The sequence below is a fragment of the Penicillium soppii genome (assembly GCF_028829465.1).
Source record: "Penicillium soppii strain IBT 18220 chromosome Unknown utg000002l, whole genome shotgun sequence".
NCBI lineage: Eukaryota > Fungi > Ascomycota > Eurotiomycetes > Eurotiales > Aspergillaceae > Penicillium > Penicillium soppii.
Window position 1 is genome coordinate 785,725 of NW_026643232.1, and position 25,798 is coordinate 811,522.

The 25,798-nt window shown below is 46.8% G+C and overlaps 13 protein-coding genes across 13 annotated transcripts; 7 read left to right on the plus strand and 6 right to left on the minus strand.

Moving 5' to 3' along the window:
• Positions 1-648: 648 nt before the first annotated feature.
• Positions 649-2,554, plus strand: N7529_001639 (GMC family oxidoreductase; the record flags this gene model as incomplete). The annotated part of the gene is made up of 3 exons (XM_057237170.1): positions 649-1,592; positions 1,654-2,270; positions 2,346-2,554. 3 exons carry the CDS (start codon positions 649-651, stop codon positions 2,552-2,554), a joined length of 1,770 nt encoding a protein of 589 aa, XP_057101857.1.
• Positions 2,555-3,051: 497 nt separating this feature from the next.
• N7529_001640 (uncharacterized protein) lies at positions 3,052-3,436 on the plus strand (the record flags this gene model as incomplete). The annotated part of the gene is made up of 2 exons (XM_057237171.1): positions 3,052-3,247; positions 3,312-3,436. The coding sequence occupies 2 exons, from the start codon at positions 3,052-3,054 to the stop codon at positions 3,434-3,436; spliced, it is 321 nt and encodes a 106-aa protein (XP_057101858.1).
• A 724-nt stretch (positions 3,437-4,160) lies between these two features.
• On the minus strand, positions 4,161-5,895 carry N7529_001641 (Zn(II)2Cys6 transcription factor domain-containing protein; the record flags this gene model as incomplete). Its single annotated transcript, XM_057237172.1, has 2 exons — positions 4,161-5,754; positions 5,834-5,895. The coding sequence occupies 2 exons, from the start codon at positions 5,893-5,895 to the stop codon at positions 4,161-4,163; spliced, it is 1,656 nt and encodes a 551-aa protein (XP_057101859.1).
• A 570-nt stretch (positions 5,896-6,465) lies between these two features.
• On the plus strand, positions 6,466-7,814 carry N7529_001642 (pepsin-like aspartic protease; the record flags this gene model as incomplete). The annotated part of the gene is made up of 4 exons (XM_057237173.1): positions 6,466-6,615; positions 6,912-7,315; positions 7,373-7,686; positions 7,741-7,814. 4 exons carry the CDS (start codon positions 6,466-6,468, stop codon positions 7,812-7,814), a joined length of 942 nt encoding a protein of 313 aa, XP_057101860.1.
• A 124-nt stretch (positions 7,815-7,938) lies between these two features.
• N7529_001643 (uncharacterized protein) lies at positions 7,939-9,605 on the minus strand (the record flags this gene model as incomplete). The annotated part of the gene is made up of 4 exons (XM_057237174.1): positions 7,939-8,316; positions 8,373-9,135; positions 9,197-9,402; positions 9,465-9,605. 4 exons carry the CDS (start codon positions 9,603-9,605, stop codon positions 7,939-7,941), a joined length of 1,488 nt encoding a protein of 495 aa, XP_057101861.1.
• Positions 9,606-10,010: 405 nt separating this feature from the next.
• On the plus strand, positions 10,011-11,348 carry N7529_001644 (metal-dependent hydrolase family protein; the record flags this gene model as incomplete). The annotated part of the gene is made up of 1 exon (XM_057237175.1): positions 10,011-11,348. One exon carries the CDS (start codon positions 10,011-10,013, stop codon positions 11,346-11,348), a length of 1,338 nt encoding a protein of 445 aa, XP_057101862.1.
• An 834-nt stretch (positions 11,349-12,182) lies between these two features.
• Positions 12,183-13,262, minus strand: N7529_001645 (fungal specific transcription factor domain-containing protein; the record flags this gene model as incomplete). Its single annotated transcript, XM_057237176.1, has 2 exons — positions 12,183-13,152; positions 13,213-13,262. 2 exons carry the CDS (start codon positions 13,260-13,262, stop codon positions 12,183-12,185), a joined length of 1,020 nt encoding a protein of 339 aa, XP_057101863.1.
• Positions 13,263-15,267: 2,005 nt separating this feature from the next.
• Positions 15,268-15,633, plus strand: N7529_001646 (uncharacterized protein; the record flags this gene model as incomplete). The annotated part of the gene is made up of 1 exon (XM_057237177.1): positions 15,268-15,633. One exon carries the CDS (start codon positions 15,268-15,270, stop codon positions 15,631-15,633), a length of 366 nt encoding a protein of 121 aa, XP_057101864.1.
• Positions 15,634-15,872: 239 nt separating this feature from the next.
• N7529_001647 (uncharacterized protein) lies at positions 15,873-17,123 on the plus strand (the record flags this gene model as incomplete). The annotated part of the gene is made up of 1 exon (XM_057237178.1): positions 15,873-17,123. One exon carries the CDS (start codon positions 15,873-15,875, stop codon positions 17,121-17,123), a length of 1,251 nt encoding a protein of 416 aa, XP_057101865.1.
• Positions 17,124-17,305: 182 nt separating this feature from the next.
• Positions 17,306-18,174, minus strand: N7529_001648 (uncharacterized protein; the record flags this gene model as incomplete). The annotated part of the gene is made up of 2 exons (XM_057237179.1): positions 17,306-18,109; positions 18,169-18,174. The coding sequence occupies 2 exons, from the start codon at positions 18,172-18,174 to the stop codon at positions 17,306-17,308; spliced, it is 810 nt and encodes a 269-aa protein (XP_057101866.1).
• Positions 18,175-18,924: 750 nt separating this feature from the next.
• On the plus strand, positions 18,925-19,452 carry N7529_001649 (uncharacterized protein; the record flags this gene model as incomplete). Its single annotated transcript, XM_057237180.1, has 2 exons — positions 18,925-19,319; positions 19,347-19,452. 2 exons carry the CDS (start codon positions 18,925-18,927, stop codon positions 19,450-19,452), a joined length of 501 nt encoding a protein of 166 aa, XP_057101867.1.
• A 204-nt stretch (positions 19,453-19,656) lies between these two features.
• On the minus strand, positions 19,657-21,049 carry N7529_001650 (NRPS-like enzyme; the record flags this gene model as incomplete). Its single annotated transcript, XM_057237181.1, has 2 exons — positions 19,657-20,024; positions 20,080-21,049. 2 exons carry the CDS (start codon positions 21,047-21,049, stop codon positions 19,657-19,659), a joined length of 1,338 nt encoding a protein of 445 aa, XP_057101868.1.
• A 2,566-nt stretch (positions 21,050-23,615) lies between these two features.
• Positions 23,616-25,330, minus strand: N7529_001651 (FAD-binding oxidoreductase; the record flags this gene model as incomplete). The annotated part of the gene is made up of 5 exons (XM_057237182.1): positions 23,616-24,120; positions 24,170-24,405; positions 24,459-24,804; positions 24,860-24,963; positions 25,010-25,330. 5 exons carry the CDS (start codon positions 25,328-25,330, stop codon positions 23,616-23,618), a joined length of 1,512 nt encoding a protein of 503 aa, XP_057101869.1.
• Positions 25,331-25,798: the final 468 nt, after the last annotated feature.

Sequence of the window (25,798 nt, forward strand, 5' to 3'; positions counted from 1 at the left end):
GAGTCCGACTTTCCCTGCATGTTAGCTTATACTCTAGGCATGCCGAGTGTAGAGAGATACGGGATCTCCGGCAATTTTCCCATCCCGACAAAGATCGGCATGCCATTATTAAGCGTAACGGTGTTTTAAATTAATTTTTGTTCCTGACTAAAGATGTGTAAGATGTATTTGCGGATCATCGTGGTGAGATATAAGACTGCTAAGATGTGCCAATGTTACTCTTTAGATCCACTTCCAAAGGGTCTTCTATCCCATTTGGTTAATTCACCCCGTTTGGGTCCTTGGCTGTTCTATCCGATGTCGGTACAATCCGGATGTCCGTAGTTAATTCGTTTATGATTGTCGTCTTTTAATTTAAAGTGGATTAGAAATAAACTCACGGTATACTTTGAGGTGCTATTATTCCATTACTGTCTATCACGTATACTACCTTTTGGGAATAGTCAGGTCTGACAAACTGTTTCGTCAGGCTCCCTGAAACGAAAAGGAAGGTGGATCATGATGCTTGGAAATCTCAGACTATGTGACCCAAACGAAAAGTATAAAGCATTCTGTGTAGCGTTGCGAAAATCCCCTCGACCTCAGTAATATATCCATCGGGTTGCCCAAGTTTTGGAGCCTCCTCATAAAAACGAAATTATATTCACCATGCGCAACCTCATCGGACTTGCTCTGCTTCCCCTAGCAGCTGCAGTCCCTCATGCTCGCCGCTCGGACTCAAACTATGACTACATCATTGTTGGCGGTGGTACCAGTGGTTTGGTCGTCGCCAACCGACTATCCGAGCAAGAGAACATCAATGTTCTTGTCATCGAAGCCGGCGGTTCTGTATACAATAACCCGAATGTGACTGACACTCTGGGATATGGCAAGGCCTTTGGCACCGAAATTGACTGGGCCTACAAGACAACGGACCAAAAATATGGTGGTGGATACGCGCAAACGGTGCGTGCTGGAAAGGCACTCGGAGGAACATCCACCATCAACGGCATGGTGTACCTCCGTGCCCAGACTGCCCAGATCGACGCTTGGGAGACTGTCGGCAACAAGGGCTGGAACTGGAAGAACTTGTTCCCTTATTTCAAGAAGGGCGAGCAATTCCAAGATCCCGACCAGTACTCTTTCCTGGATGGATCCGGTGTCACCTATGATCCCGCCTACCACGGCTTCACTGGCCCCTTGAAGGTTGGCTGGTCTTCAACACAGTTGAATGATGGTCTTGCTCAGAAGATGAATGCTACATACCAGAACCTCGATGTTCCAGTTCAGTTTAACGAGGACCCCAACGGTGGAAATATGATCGGATACAGTCTTTACCCCAAGACGGTCGACTCGGTGTTGAACATTCGTGAGGATGCTGCTCGCGCCTATTATTATCCTTACCAGAACCGGACCAACCTCCATGTCTGGCTCAACACCCACGCCAACAAGCTGACTTGGAAGGATGGTGAAAATGTCACTGCTGATGGCGTCGAGGTCACCCTCTCCAATGGTACTACCACCGTCGTGAAGGCTTCTCGTGAAGTGATCCTCGCCGCTGGCGCACTGAAGTCACCCGTTCTCCTTGAACTTTCCGGGGTTGGAAACCCAGAGTAAGTAAACTTTGAAGTTTATCAACGGATACAACCAGCCTAATGATTATTTTCCAATCAGCATTCTCTCCAAGTACGGAATCGACACCAAGCTCAATATCCCAACCGTGGGCGAGAACCTCCAGGACCAAATGAACAACGGACTCCAGTTTGACTCAAAGACAAGCTACAACATGAGCGCCGACTACGTCTCATATCCTTCAGCGGCCCAGCTCTTCCCTAACCACACTGCTGTCGGAAAGGCTCTCCTCCACAAGCTCCCCGCCTACGCAGCCCAGGTCGCCTCTGCCAACGGTAACATCACCAAGGCGCGTGACATACAACGGTTCTTCAAGATCCAGTGGGATCTCATTTTCAAGGCTGGAATCCCTGTTGCCGAGGTTTTGCTCGAGCCCTCTGGAAACACCTATGACATCGAGTACTGGGGCTCTGTTCCTTTCTCTCGCGGAAACGTTCATCTATCCTCTGCCGATCCCACGGATGCGGCGATCATTGACCCCAAGTACTTCATGCTGGACTTTGACCTCCACGCCCAGGTCCAGGCTGCACGCTTCATTCGTCAGATCTTCAAGACCGAGCCTTTTGCTGATATGGCTGGTGCTGAGACTAGCCCTGGCTTGTCTACTATTGCTGCTACTGCTGGTGATGAAGGATGGTCTGACTTCATCAAGAACAACTGTAAGTTTCTTGCCTCTTTGTCTTTTGGTTGAAATGACTTCCCTTGAAAAGATCCGAATGTTAATATTTAACCAGACCGTTCCAACTTCCACCCCATCAGCACAACTGCTATGATGCCCAAGGAAGTCGGTGGCGTCGTCGACACCTCCCTCAAGGTTTACGGAACCACGAACGTCCGTGTTGTCGATGCTTCCATTATCCCCTTCCAGGTCTGCGGTCACCTCCAGAGCACGATCTACGCGGTCGCTGAGCGTGCGGCCGACATTATCAAGGGTCAGCTGTAATGTGACAAAAGCTATAACAGAGAATACCTAGGTAGCACGTGCTCATTTATGTAAAAACTATCACTTCAGGCTTTTCTCCTGTAGGTACTAAATCCATTATCTGAGGTTTTACATAGATTTTAGTCAACTTGAGGGCTTTTAATTTATTTCATGAGCATCAATGAATTATAGAAAGGGAATATGCAAATTATGCTGGTCGGCACTCGGTACCTGGGGAGTAAGGAACGTTTACTAAGAAAGGCGGGATGACCATTCCATTATACGAGATATATTGTGTGGTAGATTCAATCAATGTGGCGACAATCCATGGATGAGGCAAAAAGCTCTTAATGATCACGAGCACCCAGTACCAACCAGACCACATGATATCATGAGTTTTTTAGTAGGTCAACTTTATATATAGTGCTTCCGTCAACGAGAGGCCAGTCCTCCCAAAGACATCACGGAATATTCACGAACCACTCGGGTCAATTTATTCGGGTAATTTGAACTCCACAATGTCAGACTTCTTCCGCAGAGCATCCGATGCGCTCAATCACCGCGAGCGTCAAGACTCGACGGCCTCGACGAGCTCGACGGATGCACCGACCTCCCCCAACGCAGCAAAGCCTCCCAGCCAAGAGCCGATGAAAAAGTCTGAGTCTGCTCCGGCTGGCTCCCAGACCAAAGACAGCCTTTTTGGCACAGCAACTAGTATGATCGTACCGTTCCTATCATGGAACATCCGAATCGGATATACACTAACAAGACTGTATAGATGATCTTGACCAGCTGAAGCATCGCCGCCATTGGAGCTGGGGAAAACAACAGGAAAAAGGCGCCGAAACAAAACAGCAGCCTAGCCAAGGGTTGAGAGATAATGACTGGATTTTTGGATCGTAGGAAAATGCTCATACTGAGCGGACTGACCGGGGAGATGATGGGTATGAATTTGACTTTGCTTTCTTTTTGGCACAAACAAGTTTTGATCTTAGTACTCTAGTGAAAATTGTAATTTACTAAGGGATTGAACATACTCAATGTAGAGGAAAGTCGTAAAAAAGTAATCCAATAGGCTAGAGGTGAAATATCAGTGAACCTGGCTGTCACGTTAGTGCTTCCTCCATACGAACTTTATACAACTTCTATCTCTCGTTTTAGCAGCCTTTCCTTTTTGGAACTTTTCTACCATCTCTTGGAGTATAGCAGCTTGCTATCCCCCAAGGATGTTACACTAGAATATTTTGAATCACTAAGGACGAAATGTGAAATGTTGTGGGACAAATGAGCCGCGGGACGAGGTCATCGGAAGTGGCATGGAAGTCTTGTGGACCGGCTTAACGTACCCTCTCCTCAGGGTAAGAAGACATCTCCTCAAGAAACGCCGCTCCGAACAAAGACCACGCGAAGCATACGACCAGGCCTCCTCATCAGGGCTCGCTGCTGTCTCAACAACCAAGTCTCGTTGAGTGCCTATTTTGTGGGCGATAGTCAAAGTTGATAACATTTACTCAAAAAGGCGGGTGGGAATACAACCTCTGCGGACCGACTGTACGTAAGAATGACTCGACGATCGCCCAGTCGCATCAATTTTTCGTATGCTCATTAAACACTGCCCAGTGATCCATTACCAAGTAAATGTTTCTTCAATGAGACTCGTCCCACCCCGTGCCCAATTATACCTTATTTTTATCTCTCTCCCCTGTCCATACTGAGGAGTAAAAGAGCTGAGCCGAGCATCTTCACCTATGTCCGAGCACGTATAACGAACGCCAGGTTGGATACCAGCTGCTGCTTCCTCAATTGCAGCAATTCGTCTCGTCACACGCCCAGCAAGTTCCGAATCCCACAACCCTTCGCGACGCTGACAAGTGGAAAGTATATCGATGGCTCGATGCCTGATAGAGGAATCCCGACATCGGGTCGCACATAGGAACAACGGTGTGACGATCCCAAGGGATATCGAGAATGTCGACACCAGTGTCTTAGACGGCCTAGGACGAAGAGTCGGCAGAGATGACCCCGCCTTGTCCATCAACGGGGGAGTTGGATCTCGTGAAAGGGAGCCGGAATCCGTTTTAGGAGATGGTGGAAGACCAAGAAAATCCGAAACAAAAGAGATCATCAGTGCGAAATCGTCCAGGTGCTGGTCCCACGAGAGTTCGGAATGCGGCAACTCTAGCCGTAGCGTGATAGAGATGAGCACCTTCCAAATTTTGAGGATGAGAACGCTATGTGGCTGTTCGCTATGTTCTGCGCCTCCGGCATCAAGCCAGGATTCAAAAACGAGGATCCATGCTTCTAGATCAGCGCGCACTTGAAAATGTTTTTCTTGGAGATGCTGGATGTGAGCGATAAATTCAAATTCCTGGCCATCGAGCTGTTCCCTGAGCGCTTCGCATGTATTTTCAAAGCGAGTGAATTTGTTGTAGAGGAGTTCAAGCCAAGTTTCCATTTCCTCAATATTTGACGGCGGATGAAAGGGGCTGAAGGCCGGAGTATGAAATGACGAAAAGAACACCGGTCGCAACTCATCAGCGAAGGAGACTTCTCCTTCTATTTCCAGGATTTGACTCTCTAACATGGCAAAGAGCAGTGCCACGGTCTCTCGAGGCATGTATCTCGGGAAATTTTGACCAGTTGCCAGCATTTGCTGCTGCTTGATGATTCTCAAACCCGAAGTTCCATGCTGCACGGCAGATCTGTAGTGTCCCTGAAGACACTCGAAGCAATAAAATAGAATGCAAGCAATTAAAAAAGTGTCGTTTGCCTGAGGGGAATGCTGAGAATCGATTGCTACCAACTTTCGAATCGCTTTATTATAATGTTGCAGAGTAAATCGTGTTTGCTCGCGGGTTGTCAACAACCCTTTATCGTTGTGCACGAAAGAGCGATGCAGAGAGCCAATTGCCACGGCTATAGTTCGGATAATCGGTTCATGGTATGCTGCTTGTAAAAGATATAGCCCGATATCTCTTCCGAAGCAAAGTGTGGTATGAAGCTGGAAGAATTCCAGCGATCGATATTCCGGCTCTTGTATAAATTGGTCTGACTGCGGCATCTTCCACATTTGCATTGGCTGTGAAATACCAGGGAGGTGATGAACCATCTGTAAATCTTGCGAGTCGGATTTCACAGGATCGACATAGTCGCATTTTCGACCGGTGGAGTGGCATTTCTGACAGGTAGGTTTTGCCTCGTCGCATTTGACTCTGCGGATTCTATAGAGCTAGCTGATCAGTTATCCGAAATGGCTCAGACCCAGGGAACAACACTGGAACACTGAAGAAGGTGACGTACCTGCAGGTCAAGCACCCGCTCCGGGATCGTCCTCGTGAGATACGGCGGTTGGGGCCGATCATGCCGAGAGAAATCAGGATTTTGCTTTTTGACAAAAGAGCTCGTTCCCAGCTTGGTGGAGTCGAGGCTCAAGGTGAGAAAAATAGAGTCACACGGCCCAGTAAGCTGTTGCCTCAGCTGCTGGCACTAATCCATTTCTGATTAGCGTATACGAGGGGACTTCTTTGACTGGTGATAGATGATTTTGTCTTCATCAACAAGCCGGATTCAATTTTGTTTCTTTTTTTAACTTCATCAGCTTTAATTTCCTTGGTGGAGTTGGCGCTGTTTTGCCGCTTTGCGTATGATTTATTTGGGATAGTATATACGAATGAACCAGTTGACAACAGTTCCGTTCTTGGCCCCCACGACCGAAACTGAAGGACAAAGAATGTGGGTAGGTGTCAAGGTGGAAATCGTGATGTGATACACCTTATCATAAGTACGGAGTAAGGAGGTATGTATTGGTAGCCTAGCGGTGAAATCTGATTCATCTGCCCACAGCGGAGAACTTGCTTAAGAAGAAATATAAAAAAATCGAGAGTCCCCCAAATTCTTGTGCAATAGTCTCAAGAATCTTGAAACCTTCGAAAATGTTGCCCAGATCTTGTCTTATCGCCCTTGGGCTTGCGCCCGTGTATTTAGCCTCGCCCCTACAGGTTCCTTCGCATATCGATTTAGTCCAACGTGCGACCTCAGGATTCAAAGCCAAACCTGGCACGGAAACTATATTCCCATCAGATGTGAGTCAATCCTCACCGTCAAAGCCGATTGTACTCATCCGAAGTTAGAACTTTTGGTTCGGTTCTTTCAATGTTGGAAAATCCAAGAACCTCACGTTGTTGATTGATACGGGCTCTGCCGATTTGATTATCAATTCCGGTCTTTACAAGCCAGGACCTCAATCCGTCAACACCAACAACACCTTTAGCAATACCTACGGCTCGACTAATAGTGATGGATCCGGAAGTGGAACGGCAAGCGCAATCAATTAACAAAAGCTGAGATGGAACAAGCCCAGCTAAAGAAATCTTAACAGGTCACGGGCGGCATATACAATGACACTGTCAAGTTTGGCTTGTTGAGTGCACACCAAACAATTGGTTCAGCTAATCCACAAGCGGACGGGTCAGACCTGATCCCTGGTGATGGAATCATTGGATTCGGAGATAACTCCCTGGCTAGCCTTGACGGTGCTTCGCCCTTTTTCCATTCTCTGTGCGCCCAGCACAAAGTATCAGAGTGTCGATTTGGCCTTGTACTGGGATGCGATAGAGGCACTCAAGTATTAGGAAGACTTGACAAATCGCTCTTTGAAGGAGAGCTCACCACGACATCTATTGTACAGGAGTGGATCATCTTTGCCGATTTGGCTTTCAACGGAAATGTGTTCAGAAAAGATGTGCTAGTTGAACTAGATTCTGGAACTGGAACTATTATTGCGTGAGTCTGTCAGAATTCCACAAACCAGATATGCACTATAAACTAACACTACATCAGACCTGTTGCCGAAGTTGTCGCTGTATTTGAGGAGATGAAGATGCAATATGTTGTGCAGAAATCTGGAGATGTCACCAGTGTCAAAGGTTACTTCCCATGCGACCAACCGCCATCCTTGGGGTTCAGCATTCCGTCTCAGTCGAACGTAACTGCTGCTGCAAAGGAGCACTCGAATTTGATCAGCCACAAGTCTTCAACTTTCAATATTCCACATGACCAATGGATTGCTGCAGACAATGGAAACAACAATTGCACTGCCGTCTTGTCTGGAACAAGCGAGATCAAATATCCTGGCCTGTGGGTGGTTGGCCAACGTGAGTTATCTCCTTCGGAACCTCTTTGGCTGTGCTGTGGCTAACAATTTCTAGCATTCTTCCATGATATCTACATCGATCACAACATCGCCAATCAAACTGTTGGATTTGCAAAAGCTCGGTCTTGATAAATATTAGCTAAAGATTGTAAATATAGCCAATTACGCTAGATCCGTGCAGTACAAGGAAGGGTCACTGTATTAATATACCTAAGTGCATGCTATTTGTCGCTCATCATTTACCAATGCATGTTTACCACACATATCGGAACTCTCTATCTTGCTTGTCCGTTAGATCAGTTTGTGGTAATCCATTCTCATCCAGCTCCACATGCTGGTCCACGCCAATTGAACCCGAGTTTGCTGCCTGCTCATCACGCTGTTTGTTATCCCACATGCATAAGAGACGGAACAGAATCACGACAACGAAAAGAAGACACCATGTCACAATAGATGTGATCACACCTTCTGTATAGCGAGGACTATGAGTCCACAGCTGAGGTGAGGCAATACAGGCAGCACAGTAGCCAATGAAAAACATGCCGTTGACTACAGCACGCTTGGTGTTTCCTTTAAAGTTCGATGCTGCTAGCGAAAGGAGGATTGTCATCGTTGCGGTGATACAAGAAGCCTATCAATTTTTGTTAGCAAAAATAAAAAATCAAGGTACAGCGGACAGAAACACACTAGCCACGACGCAACAATAAGCCCCCATTGAGCAGTCACATCCAACTTCATCAGAAAAACGGTTCCAATCAGAGGCGGAATAATTAGAGCCAGAACAATCAGAATCCGCTGATTTGGGAAGATATATACGAGACCTGCTCCGATCCATAGCAATGCAATTTGCACAGCCCCCGATGGAGCCGTGTACAGCATCGTCTCGAGCTTAGTATACCCGATCGATTTGATAACAAGGGAAGCAAAAGTCAAAACAGGTGACTGCATGCAGACTAAAACACCAAACCAAAAGACAACCCACGCTTTGGGGTCCATGAGTGCCTCTTTGAGTTGGGAAATGGAGAAAGAAGTCTTATCACCGCCATCGCGGTCCTGAGCCATGCGTAATGATAGAACCTCTCTCTCGCGAGCGTTGAGAAACCATGCATCCTTCGGCCCATTAGGCATGAGAACGAAGAATCCCACGCCCGCAGCGACGGTTATAGCACCACAAATGATGAACAACACACGCCAGGGGGCGATGGAAAGTGATGTATTCTTGCCAATGCCATACATCAAGAAACAACCGATGACCTGGGCTAGGCCGTTCATGGAAATCCACAACGCAGTGCGGACATTGTGCTCTTTCTTTCGATACCATATGCTTGTTATTGTCACGAAGGCTGGTGAGACGGCCCCTTCACTGAATCCGAGAAGGAATCGCACCGCAGCGAACCCGGCAAAGTTCTGTGGTGCTGCTAAACACATACAAATGATGCCCCAAACAATTCTATATTGGGAATGTTAGCATGAAGCGAACGAGACAGATCTTGTGGGGGAGAAAAACTTACACAGTCGCACCGACAAACTTTGTCAGTGGAAGTCGACTCATCAGATAGATGAAGGGGTATTCGGAAACAAGTTGGCCAACGTAGAAGATCGAGCTTGACCATGAGTACTGCGAACTGGTCATGTTCAGATCTTCAATTAGACCGAAGACACCAGCGTAGCTTAGACTTTGCTTGTCGAGATATTGTAGGAAGAAGACAAAGCACATCTGGTGGCCAACATCATCAGCTATTATTGAATTGTAAGAAAGACATGATGTGAGCTACTCACAAAAGGCAAGATGACCATATCAATTTTGCGTAACACCGCTTTTTCTTCCTCTGCAGTGTAACTGCCTCTAACTTCTAGCATCTCGCCGCTCAGTGTATCGGCATTGTCGCTACTTGCGACATTTTCCTTTAAGATATCCATAAATAAAGGTGGCTGTGATCCTCACCCCTTGATATCTCAATTTTGAGACTAGTCGAGATCTTCGATCGATCTTAGACCGACTCTTCACAAGATGATAAACAGCAATTGATGCAATGCAAAGTGTAGTTCATAGGAAGAAGAAGTACGAAACAACACCATTGACCCCGGATTTCCCGTCAAATATAAAAAGAGGATCCTTATCTCCAACTAATCCGGAAAAGATCACCATGCGGAGTCGACGTCGGACCGATGATGTCGGCAATCTGTCGTCCAACTTGCCGACAATTTCGAGATACGATAATCCCCGCATATTGCTTCTTTTTGGGCATACTTAAACAGCCCAGGTGGTGTATCTTGGCTGATCAACATTGCTTCCCTCATTTTTCTCTATCTCATTACTTCACGATGTCAAACCTTCCCGGTTCGGATATCAAGCCATGGACCCGCCCCGCACCGAAGGGATACAAGTTCATTAAAGCGAACATTGTCGATGTCACATCTGGCACAATTAAAGAAAATTCGACTTTGCTTATTGTGGAAGGCAAAATCGCCTATGTCGGCCCAGAATCATCAGCACCAGCTTCACCAACAGGACTAGAAACCGTGGACTGCCAAGGCAAATACCTGAGTCCGGGCCTGTTCGACGCCCACGTCCATTTATGTGCAGTCCCAGGCTTTAGCGACTTATCTAAAGCTTTTGGAAATCCAAACGATGTGCATCTCTTGCGCCAACCCTATACCGCTTCACAGATGTTACACCGTGGCTTCACCAGCATCCGCGACTGCGGCGGTGCACAGCTCGCTCTGAAAGAGGCAATCGAAGACGGTGTGTTTCCCGGTCCACGAGTCTTTATCTCCGGCCATGCATTATCTCAATTTGGAGGCCATGGTGATCTTCGCGGGCCGCACGAGCCTACGGAATGCTGTGGTGGTACTCACAGCAACAACCATCTCGGTCGGATGTGTAACGGTGTGCCAGAATGTATGGCGGCTGTGCGAGAGGAGATCCGTTGCGGTGCTGATTTCATTAAAATCATGGGCTCGGGCGGGGTCGCATCTCCCACTGATAAACTCGAACATCTCCAGTTCACATCTGCTGAGATCCAAGCTATGGTTGAATGCGCGGATAACGCGGGCACTTTCGTTACTGCACATGCATACACCGTCAAGGCTATTCGGCATTGCATTGATAATGGTGTGCGCGGTATAGAGCATGGCAACTTTGTGGACCCGCCCACGGCCAAGCTCATGGCTGAGAAGGGCGTATACTTGACTCCGACGCTTATCACTTATGCGCAGATGGCGTCTGAGAAATGGAAGAATTTCCTCCCTATTGAGTCGCAGATTAAGAATACAACCGTGCTCAAGTCTGGTCTTGAAGCTCTGCGGATTGCGTCTGAGGCGGGTGTCACGATGTGCTATGGGTCTGATTTGCTTGGTCCGCTGGGATCTGCGCAAACTCATGAGTTCGCCTTGCGCGCGCAAGTTTTGACTTCGCTTGAGGTTTTGCGAAGCGCAACCATTAACCCGGCCAAGATGATGGGCTGTGTGAGTGAGCTTGGGCAGATTAAGGAGGGATTCAGGGCTGATGTCGTAGTTTTGAATAAGAATCCGCTTGAGGATGTGACTGTCTTTGACAGGCCTGATGAGCATGTCCTAGGGGTAATGAAAGACGGTCGCATTTACAAGAGCCGATGGCTCGATTTGGTTGAAGACGGGCATATTCCTGTGAAAGTACAATGATATTATGATATTAGGGATTGCATTGCATGCCGGTTGGTGTTTGTGTGTGTTGCTCAATTGAAGATATATCGACTTACCAATGAAGATAAATGAGTCGCAACCTTTCAATTTTTACTGCACCTTCACCTAAATATGTGTCTACCTCTTCCTGCTCTTCTTTTCTCCCATTGCCCTCCTCTGGAACTGGAGTATAGCATTTTGGAAGCTTGTTGTTGGCTGTGAGATAATCTCCTATAATGCCGGTAGGAAGTTGTACAAACGGGTGAGAACCACCTCGGATCTTGATAAAATATAGCAATTACCAAGGTATGCTTGCCTAGAGGATTGCGACCTTATGCGAGGTTATCAATTTCTAAAGTTGTACCAAGACAAATATATCCCTGTCATGTCTGTCGCTCGGCACGTCACATCCTCGCATCCAGGATTGGGGGGTTTGTATCATTTCTTTGATCTCCTAATAGATAGATAATATGTGGTCATAGCTAGCGGTCATTCGCCTCCGGAATCTATTTGTTTGCGATTTTCTGCAAGTGAAACCAGGGACGTACAAACAGCTAGAGAATCAGGCTCGTTAGCGCCATAACAAGAGTAGTAAAAGACGGGTTGGTGCATAATCGCCAAGGTACCTCCCACGACCAATACTATCATGAATTAAGAGCTGACAGTGAAGCCAGACTTTGCAGACAGAGTACACCCGAAGAGAGAAGACTCAGAACACACATCGCCCAGAGCAAAACAACAATGATACAACAAAGAGAAGGAGAGAGGTCGAAACAAAACATATTTTCTTAAGAATGTTAAGGTATCAGGACCGTGGGAGTTCATCATATCATGTCATGTAATCCCAGAGAAATCCAGTAAATCAAGCCCAGTCAAGCCCATAAGAAAGGTCGGGTCATCACTCTGTAGTACTAAAGAAAAGTCATCTTCGGGGTATGCAATGTCTTGTGCGATAGGCAAGGAGTGTGAGAGCAGATTTTCTTCCAACCCAAACTGTTCATTCGCAGTGCGCCAACTGGACATGGTTTCGATATTCGCTGCAGCTGATTGTAGACAGGTCTGTGATGATGGTATATCGTTCTCCGCCCTACTAACTTCCCCGGGGACTGGCAATTGCTCTTGTATATGGTAGCGTTCTTGATTAGTGAACCATTCAGCCCACCGATTATAATCAGAGACGGAGACCGAGGTCGAGGGTTGAAGTTCTCGGGGTTCAGTCACAATAGGAGCAGCCTGATGAAGCTTATCCCTAGCCTCCTCCGTGATTGTTTGGACCGCTTCGACAAATGTGACTCCCATTTTCGCTGTCGTGTTTCCGATCGCCATATTTCGGAGACAGGCCAATCCAAAGGCTACCCGGGCAGTGTATCCGGAATCACGATCCGTGATTCCAGATACCAGTGTCACGATGGTTGCGATGCTGCACCCCTGGAAGTCTGTGAAGGAAAAACGAGCGATCATCTGGTTGCGTGTCACTGTTTCAAAAAGAAAGAGGATTTTTCTGGCCGCTTTCGCGCAAGATCGGGATTGTCTTAGAACAACCTGGCTCGGCTCGGGTAGTTGCGACATGGGATCGATGTGTCTTTGGAGATTTGTTCGAGCAACGGTGACAAGGGCCACCTTGCCCATGGTTATCCATGCATAATAATAATTGAGATAGAGATGAAAGATCGAACGGTATCTTGAATCCTTGGGGTCCATGCTATCAATCTTGAAGTCGACGGGCAGAGCCTTTTTCCATTCCTGAAGATCGGATTCCCAGCTTTCGAATCGAGAATCCTCTTCCCATTCAGAGGAATTTTTTCTAGGAGAAATCCATACAAGTCAATAAATCTGTGTTCAAAGGCGAAATAGCTTCACTTACCCCGACTCGGCTATTTGATCCAAAATCTTGATCAACTGGGTGTAGGCCATCTGAAACTGAATATTGTTGTATCTTTGTCGGCAATCTAACACCGGTAGGGGTGATGGATGTGCCGTCTTTATTATATCAATGCTGATAGATCGAGGTCTGTTGAGCTTGATGGTGGTACATCTGACTCGATCAGCCATATTGACATCCAAATGGCAGTGTTCTCGCCCCTACCTTTCAAGGGTATAGATTGACCACCAGAGCCGACGCCGGATCTCGTTTTCTTTTTCATCAACTGTTCCGTCATCTGAAATTAAATGAAGGTCGAAAGCTAGTGCTTTCCGCAGAGCCAGACCCATATAGACATATGACGACCCAATTGCATTTGCTGGCATCAGATATACACCTAGTAAGAAGGGGGCTTGAATAGATCGAAGACACGATCGGTCAATTATATCTGGGATAAGGGTTTTCGCGTGAGTATAGAAAACCCGACCCAGGTCATCAGTGTCACGGTTCAAGTTAACAGCGGATCCCTCTGGTCTTTCTAAAGCTGTCCATTGACTCCCTAGGGCGAAGGTCGCGAGTAAAAGACAGACAAAGCCAAAATCAAATCTCAGGGGGCAGTTGACATCTTTGTAGAACTGATCAATCTCTGTTAAAATTTGATCTTGGTCGAAGTAAAAGAATAAATCTGTTGCATGCTTTATGAAGACGGAAAGCAGAAAGTCGGCTATGGAACGCGGGGGAAATGCTTCTATCGCTGCATTCAACCGTGCAATCTCCGATGGTTGAATAGCTTTCGGGCGGGTCAAATGCTTTGATGTGTTACCTCACGTGCCCTCATCATGTGCCGGGTGTGGCTTACTGCTTGCATGGCGACCATGTTCCTTTCTTCGTGGGCAGTGTTTGGATCTAGCGAGAAAGCCTCTCGGAGACCAGACAGGATGTTTGGCCACGGAGTCTTTTTTGACTGGCCCGCAACGACATGCTCTGCGAGTCTTTGCGATAAAACCGATGCTGGCGAGAGTAATCCATCATGATTTATAAGGTCATCTCGTGGGTTAGGCACTCGGTGATTGATTGTAGCTGACAGACCAGATCCGGGGATATTACCAGGAGTTGTTGAAGAATATGACTCTGCAGGTGGAATAGAAAGCTCTCTATCTCTTGTTAACATGAACATGATGCATGCTTCGTGTGGATCATTCGTCTACCTTTCAAATTTGCAGACCAAGTTGCCAGACAAGCACCGCAGGCAATTTCCGGGGGTTGACTCCACACACTTGCTTTTTCTTGCCTTGCAGCGATCGCATCTGGGGTACTTGTTAGTGGGAACTTCAACTGCCGAACGGATGATGCATACGCGCGCGCTGCCCTTTTGCGATTCGCGTCGGCAACCCGTCTTCTTCGACGACGTGTCGCGGCTGAGTCCATTGAAGCTAGATAGTAGACGGCAACATGTCTTGCTATACCTAGATATGGTCGTGACCAGCGTAGAGGAGTGACAAGGACTAAATGACATATTCCCGACGACGGCTAAATGGCTCGGTAGTGTGTTATCTTTTACCCCACACTCGACCGTGACAAACTTAAAGTTGTCAAACATGCTGGTATGTATAGTAAATACATATGTGCAAATGTCGCAAGCATTCTGTACGTGGAATCGCAGATGGTGGATTTCATGCGCTTTCTCAAGCCTGACTTAAACGTTGAAAGAGTTGGGAATTTGTGAAACTTGTGCAGAGGTTCATGAGTCAGACCCCAAAAAGGAAAGAAACACGGATACGAGTACGCGTATCCAGGTTGGTGCCCCTGACACTACTAACTGAATCAAAGCTGCAGATCTGATATGCTTTCCTTCGTACTCGCGTTCTTTACTGTATCTTCCGCTTCATCCGATCCAAATATAACTTGATCTTGGCCACAGTCTAGGGCCATGGAAATGAGCATCATATTCGACTCCTTAATTAGCCTGGGTTGCAATACAAAAGCAACACCTGCCGCCGTGTCCCAAGTGTTGATGAAAAATCGATAAACTCAGATATATTTATCGAACACCGCAAGATGCGTTGGACGTTTTCTGTTTTCACTGGCGCAATTGCCCTTTCCTTAACTGGAAGCTCTCCAGCACCCCCGGAGCCAGAACAAATTGAGGTGGTTGAATTGCCTCTACCACCAGTCGCCCCAAGCAACGAAATCGGCGCATGTACAATCTCAATCAATCCACAACGCACTGGCTGCATTTGCAAAGCCTCAAGTTTTTTCCAAGCTGGCGACTTTTCTCCAGATGGAAACCATATTGCGTTGACTGTGGAATTTGTCGGTGCTCCATCAGCACCAGATCCTGCCAGCATATACACCGGCGAGCAGCTGATTCTTGTGAAGACAGACGGCACAAACTTCACGACTGGGACCCCTGGAAATGCTTAAGCTGCGGTGTACCCCCGGAGAACGCACAATCTCTCGATGTTACGAGAGACTACCCCCATTTTGCTAGAAATGGCCATCAGGCACTTTGGGGCCACAATATACTGGATTGCAGTGGTATTCCTTTGGTGAGTGACCGGTGTACGCCCAACCTAACACATATCTACCCGATATACTGGCCAACTTCTATCAACAAATCGGGTTCGCCACGGGAGATGCGTATGCATCCTGATGATACCCACATGGGCTGGAACTCCTTCACTTCCGGCGGACAAAACACTTTCTACGGCAGACTGCAGTTTAATGAAAGCCCAAAGAGTGGGACACTCCGTGTCCCACGATATGACCTGGTGGATGTGAACCTCCTGATGAAGCCAAACGGAACTGCGCCAATTATGGTGGAAGGATCTGAGTTAAAATTGCATGATCAGGCTATCACAATTGGAGAACTGCGAGGATTCAGCGGTGCTGGCGATGAGATCTTGTATCTTGGCACGACACGTGAGGCGAATAACATTGATCTATTTGCTGTGCATATCATTACTGGTGTCGTCCGTCGTCTCACCAGTCATCCCGAGTACGCTGATCCGATATCATTTTCGCACGATAACCAATGGTTCGTGACTATGGACACCAGAGGATCGAACCGCCAAATGTGGATGTCGGGACTGCGTCACATACCCCCATTGATCGATATCGTCGCTACCACTGCTGCTGCATCGACGCGTAACAATGGTGCCCGGCGCTTCTTTCAACCTATATTGATTGACCGTTACGGTGATCGCGGGGACTATTTTGGCCAGCGGGTAAATTATGAAGGCGATGGTACCGACGGTAGTGTCAATGATGACAACTGGAATGGCAAGGCCGATCCTGCATTTTCGCCCGACGGTACTCGCATCGTTTATTGGCAAAGTTTGGTCGTTTCCCCTGCATGCGGAGGAGATAACCTTCTGCCTTGTCCACATTCCACGGCCCAAGGGGGGCGAACTTATCGGGTGATGTTGGCCCGTCTTCCCAATCGCAACTCCACTGCTCCAGCCCCAGTCTTGAATGCCCCAGACATAATTCCATGGGCGACTCCATTCCCGCTTGAGGCAACCGTTCCGACTCCCTACAGTCTACCGGCTGGGAACTTTACGTTACAGGGAGAAGCGAGTGGGTTTGCCATGGTTGGATTGATCAAAGATTCCGCCCTCGGTACTTTCAAAACTGTCAATGTCAATTATTCCAACTTTTCCGATGATGGGATGCACTTCATCAATGGCTATGAGTCTGTGACTGTCACAATACCAGTCTCAAACCCCTGGCTCAACCATCTCGACTGGTACTCTGATATTGTGCAAACTGGAGAGGAAAAGGGAACCAAGAAAACTGGTCCCGGAGGCTTCCACCTGACCATCAATGCCATGGAGAATCTGTTCGAGGCAAATGGGACGCTGACTACGATTGTAAATGGTGTAACCTATGACCAACCCCTTAATGGAGCTTGAATTGAGGGATACGTGGGTATATTGATAGACCTGAAAGACATGCCTCCTGTTCATATGCCAACTTTTAAGAACTTCAATTATCTCAAAGAGTACGGGATTGGCCTGACAAAAGTGAATGAAAAGACTTTGATAAGCACTGCTAGACTTTTGAGGCCTGATGTACACATGAGTTTATTGCACAATCAGCCCATGGGAGAGTAGTATTCCCCATCACTATCCTTTAGAATTCCATTCATTCCCGTGAAATCCTTATACCACAGCCAGAACTGGTCTTGCTCCTCCAGCTTCAAATTAAAAAACTGCCCTTGAAGTCGCTCCTCCGCATCGGCTCGCAATCCAAGTAGCTCTCGTTCTTCCTTGCGATTTTCTATTATCAGCCAGTTCAGAGTGGACCCGAAAACCAATCCATTTATCGTCGCGACGATACCACGTACTCGGGCGAGCTTTCGATGAGCGCTTTCGGTCTCGTAAAGTGAGATCTGGGCATTCTCATACTCTTCAGAGACATCCCCCAGAAGGTCCAAAGGTACCATTATCTTTAGGTAGTACTCAAGATCTTCTCCATAATGGACCATCATACTCCGCTGTTCTTCTTGTGATAACGTTTTGAAGACAGTTCGGGCTTCTTCTGTAGCTTTCAAACATGCCACTTTTTGGTCTTGGTAGCCCTGTTCAACGGTATTGACCGCGTTTTGTATCTCCATAGGCTTCTCTGTGAGATCTGGAAACGAGTCCAAGAATTCGACGGTTGTTTTGAATGTGTTCACAGTATGAATGGCGGCTCTCAGGCTGTCCAGGGTCTGACGAATCTCCCAAGAGAGAGTCAGCTCTTCCTCGGTGAGCGAGGGCGGTTCTGAGGATGATCGTAAGGGTAGCTTTGACGATATCTCCGAGTGGGGCTTTGAGGATGTGACTGATATAGAGTCATCCTGAGATAGCGAGAATGGTTCGTATTCCGGGGAGGACGTTTCGTGGTCTTCGTTCGGCTGGTTGGAAGAGTTGTTAGTCCTATTAATAAATTTGGAGAGACAGATGGATTAGCAACCTCCATCGTTTGTTAATGTGAACTCAAAAGCGGCAATATAAAGTTCATGGATGAGGAGATGAAGCATCAAGTTCTTTTCTGAAAGGAAACTGTTTTCAAGTTGCCATGATGTTTTCACGGTGTTGAGATGATATCCTGCCGATAGGAGAGAAACTTGAAACCAAAGAAGTACAAGAGATAGGCCTCTCCAAGAGCCTCTTCAAGAATTAGTTTTCTTCATATACCATTTTGTATAATCTGAATATCAAGGTCATCAAGTAATAACTTTGTAGGTCCAATCTAACTATATCCTGCTTGTCAATTCTGGTTTTGATCACCTTTCTATGTACTTTCTCAAGACTTTTGCAATTTTCCCATTTGTATCTCTTTCCTGATGGGCTTTCCAGGTTGTTCCCATCTACGCAGAGCCCATAATCTGGAACAGTTCATTATCCTGTGAAATAAACTGCCATACTCAATTTTGGATGGTTCCAGACACATCAGGAACTATGTATTTACCTCTCTTTTGATATGGTTGATCCCAGCCTAAGATCATTAAGATATATCGTAAACATGTAAACATGTAAACATGTAGACATGTAGACATGTAGACATGGTGGTACTCCTGCGCCTGTGGTCTGTGCGCTGTTGCCTCAGTACTATGTAAAAATATCGTCATTCTTCTAAAACCTCTTTAGTTTCTATTTTCCTTTTGTTTCATCATTTGTCAACTCTCAACTACAAAGGCGAAAAATGGGGTCAGTTCATTCATTGATTATGATCTCTACATCACTGACACCTCACAGGTACACCCACTACTGGAGTCTCGGTGACTGGGATTCCCCCAAATGGCAGGAGGCATGGCCTCTACTCGTCGATGACGTTCCCAAGATTATCAGAGCAGCCAACGTTGACCTTAGCGGCCCAACCGATGACCCGGACGTTATGACACCTGTGCTCGTGGATATCGAAAAGGGAATCCATCTCAACGGAGTAGAATATGATTCCTATGAGTCTTTCATAATCTCCAAAAAAGATACCGGTGAGTTTAATTTCTGCAAGACGGCAAGACGGCCCTATGATATTGTCGTCACATGCATTCTTTTGAGAGCCTGGATGCTGGCGCCAGATGATTTCCGTCCCAGGCGAGTTTCATCCCCGTTTAAATGCACGTGAAAGTCAATTTTAACAGCTTACAGCTCCGATGGTGATACGGAGGAGTGGGGCCCGGCGCGTGACCTTCATAAAAGCCTTTGGCCTGAGGATTATGTCGATGAGCCTTGGACAAAAGAAGATGCAGAGTGAAGACACAAAGGAGAAGTTGGCCTAAGCACCTCAAGACTTTAACTTGCTATTAAGTCACTTTTCTATATTTCTAAAGCTTGGCTATCTACACGCCAGGATTAAACACTCTAACGCACATCGGATCGATTAGTTCTTATCATTGCTTAGCTTCAATCCACATCGTCCAACACAAAGGAATGTCTATAAATGATCTCCAGCTCCAGCTCAACTGTCCCAAATAGCCCCAAACGCAGGGATGCCCTTCCTTTCTAGCTCCCCAACGACTAAACGGGTCACGGTCTCATTTGAGATAATCACCACAGCTTCCGCTTCTATCTCTTTCAACACATCACAAGCAAGCTGGACCAAGTCAGGACGACCTTTTTCTCTCGTGTCCCATACTAAAGCATTAGGATCTGCTTCATAGACAGAGTCCATAATACCCTGGCCGAATGTTTCTTTCGGGGTCGGGGTCGACCAAATCAACCGCAGTTGATTGGAGGGTATGTGTCCTAACAGCGGACCAATGCCCGACCCCGTTCCAATGAGAACCACGCTTCGAAACAGCGAAGCAACTCGCATAACGCCCATAGCTAAACCCCTGTCAGAAACTCGTATTGGAGGGCTCATCTGAAAAAAGAAGCTTACTTGGAACACCTCGAACCCATAATTTAGTCGGAGGCTTGCTAATTTGACGACTAGTCCAGTCACCTGCCCGAGACACTATGACCGAACAGCCTTTGGTATGCTGTTCTTTGCTAGTTGCAGCTGGTATCGTCGCGAAAGAATGCCACTCTAGCAATGGCCGCTCGGAGACCCTGAGAAAGCCTCCTCGGACGGCATTTGTGTATTGAAAGTGCAACCGTATCGCATGTTGAGAGAGAATTTCAGTGTCGACAGGTACTCGCTTGAGGTATACCCAAGAAGCGGCGATGCTGACAGTAATTATAAGAAGAAGCCACAGATCTGGAGAACGGACGGAAGCATCTCCTAGCGACGTGTGAGGAGCCTTCTTGTCTTTTATCGATAATATGACCTGGGTCCACACAAGAACAAGTACAGTCCAACCAAACAGACGGTGGACTACCTCAAATGAGTTGTGATATATTTTGCGGAATTTCGGGTGTGCAGACACAATCATTGCAAGAAGCATGAAAAGTGCAATCGCAGAGAGACATATGGTTGCAATTGAGGGAACAAATGGCAGGGAACCGGTCAATTTTTCCCTCAAACTGTAGGCAAATGATCCAGCAAACCAGCACACAGCTGCTGTTGCACAGCCCGAATGGATCCCACCCAGGTGATACACTTGAGCCATTCGGCGTCTGATGGGCAGTGGCCAAGACAGAGGAACGGAGCAGCAAACAGTGTAAATCAAGTTGACCACAAAGTCTTGCCGTATTACAACTGCGATCGTCAAATTGATCAATGCAATCGTTGTCAACCATTTCCGGTCGATGGCTGGAATCGCTAGAATCACAACCAGGATAGCGATGTTTATAAGCCAAATTATAGAGAATAGTCTGCGGTAGACAATCCAAATCCGGTATCGTAATTCTTGAAATACACGGGTGAATAATGGCTGAACCGCCGAGGTAGCTTGCTTTGATTCAGACATGAGGAATAGATATCCAGATCGCATTAAAATGTCGATAGTGCCTTTCTTGCTTTGCCCGCATCGTTGTTGCTTTATATTCTGACATTCAATTCAGTATATTCTGGTTTATCTTCAGACTCTGCAAGGAATATCTGGTTCGGTAACCCGTCGGCGATTTACAAGAAAGGTGTGGTAGCCCTAACTAGATCCAGAATAAGCCTAAGCCACCTCATGCAAGAAAAACATGGTAGTCACCCGGTTATCTCCTCTAAATAAATGTCACAATAAACAGTCAATGTGCAACATCATGTTTCAAATATAATACAATTGTCAAAAAGTATCGAACAGTATGATGTCGAACCTAAATACCAACTAGGGGGCCTTGGTGAACAAACAAGGCCTCCTATGTGCAAACCCATTCAATTTTCATACAATTCTGAGCTAAGATAATTGAGGTGACAATGCAGCGCTTGGCAGAGAATAAGTGAGCTAAGGAATTTGCAATCTCCACTTAATTATTTTTTAATATGTGGTGAGGCTTGCTCTAGTGCACATCAGCATGAACGTTAGATGTAAGTATGAAGCCTTAAGGCTCCTGGGATTGCTTGAAATTAGACTTCACTAAGCAGACTACAGTCATCTAGCTTTTGAGTCATAGGCTCATCTTTGCTAATGATTAGACATTGAGCATCAAACGTCTATCGTAGTTGTAAAAGCTGTGCTTGAAAAGTGTCTTTCTATCTCTGCATAACAACCCCTGTAGTTGTTATCTTGACCAAGAGATGATCTTCATATCACGTCTGTTATTGACGGAGCCCCGGTACGGGCCGTTATGAAGCCAGCCCCTAGGCTTTTGAAGATATGAGGATATCTCGGCAAATACCAAATTCTAGTTTCGGATAACACCACCTTGTTCTTGACATTTGACTGGCGGTTGTGAGACTATATAAAGTAGAAACCTTATTTTTGCACATTTTAGGCAATGCAAGATACCAGATCAACATATTTTCGACCACCGACTTTCACATGAATTGATTAATCGTGTGAATTATAGCCTGCCATGACGATACTACGGCGAAACCCAACTAGTGCTTATGATCAACTTGGAATACGCATAATGGCGTTCAATTTAGTCACTTGTTCTACCGAGGCCACCTGGAAGTGTATCTGTAAGGCGATCCCTTGTGATTATGGCGTACAGCGAGCCTTTCGGTGGCCTTACGGGTTGCTTTGAACTCAGTAGCATGAACTATTCACAGATTCAATCACAGCTTACTCAAGCATTGAGATGCTCAGAGAAACATAAACATCCCGGCTACATGGTGTCTCAAGGATATACCGCTATAAATCTACAATGGACATTCAGTTAAGAAGGGTCTTCAAAGACCGAGATAAAGACGTATTGAGAACGGATAAGATATCATCGTATCTTCATATCGCCAGAAGTTATGATTGGAAGTGTCTTCTTTTGCGCCTTTTTATGCACTTTCACGTGAACCAGAGCCTAGGTCTCATTTCATACAGTTTGAATTCTTCTTATAGACATAAGCGTAAATTTGCATACGAACTCAATGATGTAGTAAGAGATTCCCATTCCGATTCGATCGCGGCGACCAACATCACAACATAGCATCACCTTCGAGTAGACTATAGCTGAGCCTTGGCAAATTGAATGGCCACTGAACTTGGGTTCCGAGTTCCTTAAAGACTCCTGTTTTAGACCGTGCGATCGGGGCGGAGAAGAATAAAGTGCCATGAATTCCTATCCGTGCTGACTCCCTACACATAAGTATCTAGCGAATGTGCTCGCCTCTTGCGTTCTTGGTTTATTGCTTTATATGTTAATGAGTATTCAAGTTATAAGTTAAGTCACAACCACTTACCCATATATGCGAGGCATTGTAGCACTCCCGTACTCAGCGTTGCGGCGCTCTTCGCTTCAACCATGGCCATATTTGAGGCATGGTTATTATGTTGACCATACCACAGAGATTAATCAACAACTCCCTCGATAACAACGAGCTCAGTATCCAAAGTCCATCCAAGTCTCATTGAGAACTTATATTGTAAATGGAATGGCTTTACCGTACTGATTGAGGATGTTAAGGGAGAGAAACTCATGTAGATGAAATGTGATAATACGTAGTGATGAGAGATGAACCTAATGGTGATATTCAGAATAATTTGATGCGGACGGACGAAGGAAAGAGGAAAGAAAGAGAGAGAGGAAAACCTTGAAACCCAATTAGACTTCGAATTTCCTTGGATTGTCTTCAATTGTTTCTCACTTCTGCTTTAGAATTGCTTTAATTGATCGAATCATTATTCATGACTGAATAGTAATAGATTTGAACGCTAGTTGTTTTGCCACAGCAAGGCATGGCAGAGATGTATATTGACAGCGGTCTATAATAGGGCTATAATTAGGTATGAGCTAGCATCTATACACCTTCGTAGACAAGCCCTTAAGAAAGTATCACCCAGCTGAAACACCCTCCTCTTCCAGAATTATTTGATTATCTTCAGATTCTCTATATACAAACCACCCAGGTTCCACAAAGGACCTTCCAACTTATGCGAACGGTATTTAGTAAACCTTGAAGCCACCAGGCATCAAAGTCTGGAAAACCGCATGAGGATCATACTTCTGCGCAACATCGATGAGCTTCTGGTGGTTTTTCGCGCCATAGCCAGGGAAGATAGACTGGAATCCAGCAGCGTCGCCCATGTAGTTAAAAGCGTCGTATAGACCCGCCTTCTGGGTAGCGTTGTTGATCTTGTAGGTGGTGTTCTCCAACCATTCAGCGACAATGTCATCATAGGCGGATCCAATCCACTCAACAACCTCGGCATAGCACAGGTACACCTGCGACGAGTCAAGACCCAGGGCGTTTCCGCCGCGAGCCTCGGAGGCCTTCATCCAGTCTGCGCCGATGGGCTGCCAGTCGAGCTGGATGGTGGAGATGTTGGCGGTGGGAACTTGCGAGTACAGTTTGGGGAGCTCGTTGAAGAAAGTTTGGTTGATGATGGTGATACCCTCCATGAGCTCCTTATAGGTTGTGCCCTTGACGGTGCCGGCGACGAAGACATCGCTGTCATTGGTTAGCAATGGAACGGACGATTCAGAGCCTATAATCTTACTTAATTCCGTCGATGACCATTGTACCGGTCTCGGTAGTAAACTCGCTGACAGTCTTGAAGTCAAGAGTGCTGCTGATAGCCGGGATATCGGTGAACGGCTTGAAGATCTCGGGGTAGCTAGTGTTGTCACTGTCGTAGAACAGGATTACCGAGGCGAGGGTAGTTTCACCGGGCACGAGGGCCGGCACGACGTGAGTCTTGGGGTCGTAGATATCCGATGCGTAAGTAGCAGCGGCCTAACAAATGGGTTAGTAAAAAATAATGGTCATTGACAGGGATATTTTCATACAGCCAGGAATTGGTCGATGTACTCGGCGGACACGGTATGAGTACCGGCCCAGACCTTGGGCGACTTGATGGTCTCCAGATCAAACCGGGTGACGATACCAAAGTTGCTGCTTCCACCCTTCAGAGCCCAGAACAGATCCGGGTTGCTGGTCTTGTTGGCTTCAACAATCGAGCCATCGGCCAGAACAACCTCGTAATTAACAACGGTATCACAACCGAAGCCGACCTGGTTGCCGTAGAAGTTGACACCACCAGCCAGGAGCAATCCCGGAACACCGACGGGACCGAGACGGCCACCAGCTGCGGAAAGTCCGAACCCCTGCAAGTATGTGTAGACATCGGCCCATCTAGACAAAAGTAAGTAAAGCGAATCATCGCCAGTGCAATAAACCCAAAACGAACCGGTGAGAAGGACCAACAGACAGAAGCGAACGATCTGTGTTCAGTTCCAAAGTCGTCAAATTAGACATCACAATCAAAACACCATCATTGATATTGTTTGATCCCTGCGACCGTCAGCATCAAATTGAAATAACTATTGCCCAAACCTACCCGAATACCCATATGTCCACCACCCCGAACGGCAAACTCCGCACCTGCACCAACCAACGCCTTAATACCATTCGCCAGCTGCGCACTAGACTGAGGCCGGAATACACAACCCGGAGCCATCAGCTCGGTGTTAGACCAAAAGTTCGCTGCCTCATACTTGTACACACTACTGCTCTTGAAAAACAGCGAATCCCCAAGGGGCGCGCGCAGCGCTTGGCAGCCTGCCGAGACGTTCGGTGATGCTGTGCCGGCCGGAGCCGAAAACGAGGCTGTTGATGCAGCGGCAGCGCTGGCTAGAGAGAGTACAGATGTAACACGCATTGTGTTGTACAAATTCACCCTTGGTACGTTCAAGGGAAGGGTAAAACGTGAGGGAGAGCTTCTCTTTTTACCCGGATCATCGGATCTCTTCACGGGGTAGAACCTTGATTTGGGATGTTTCGCGTGGTTCTGAAGCTTTTTTAGCTTCTTTAGCCTCTCTAGCTCATTCTTCAGTCGAATGCCGGTGCTAGAGGTCTGAATCATGTAGCCTGGTGGGTCTCACCCACTTGGCGCGATTTATTGTGGACACTCTGCGGAAATTGGGATAACCGTTCGCTTGCACAGCATTGCATGGAACCACTGAAGAGAGTGAATTAGTTGCAGATCATGGCTCATTTGAAATGATGTGTTTCAAAGGGCGTTTATACATTTTCTGAAGAGGCTGAAGATGTGGGTGCATGATCCAGGGGAAGTCAACGTACTGTAGGATTCGTAGTCGGTCCCACCGCAGCCCTCGGACTATGCCGA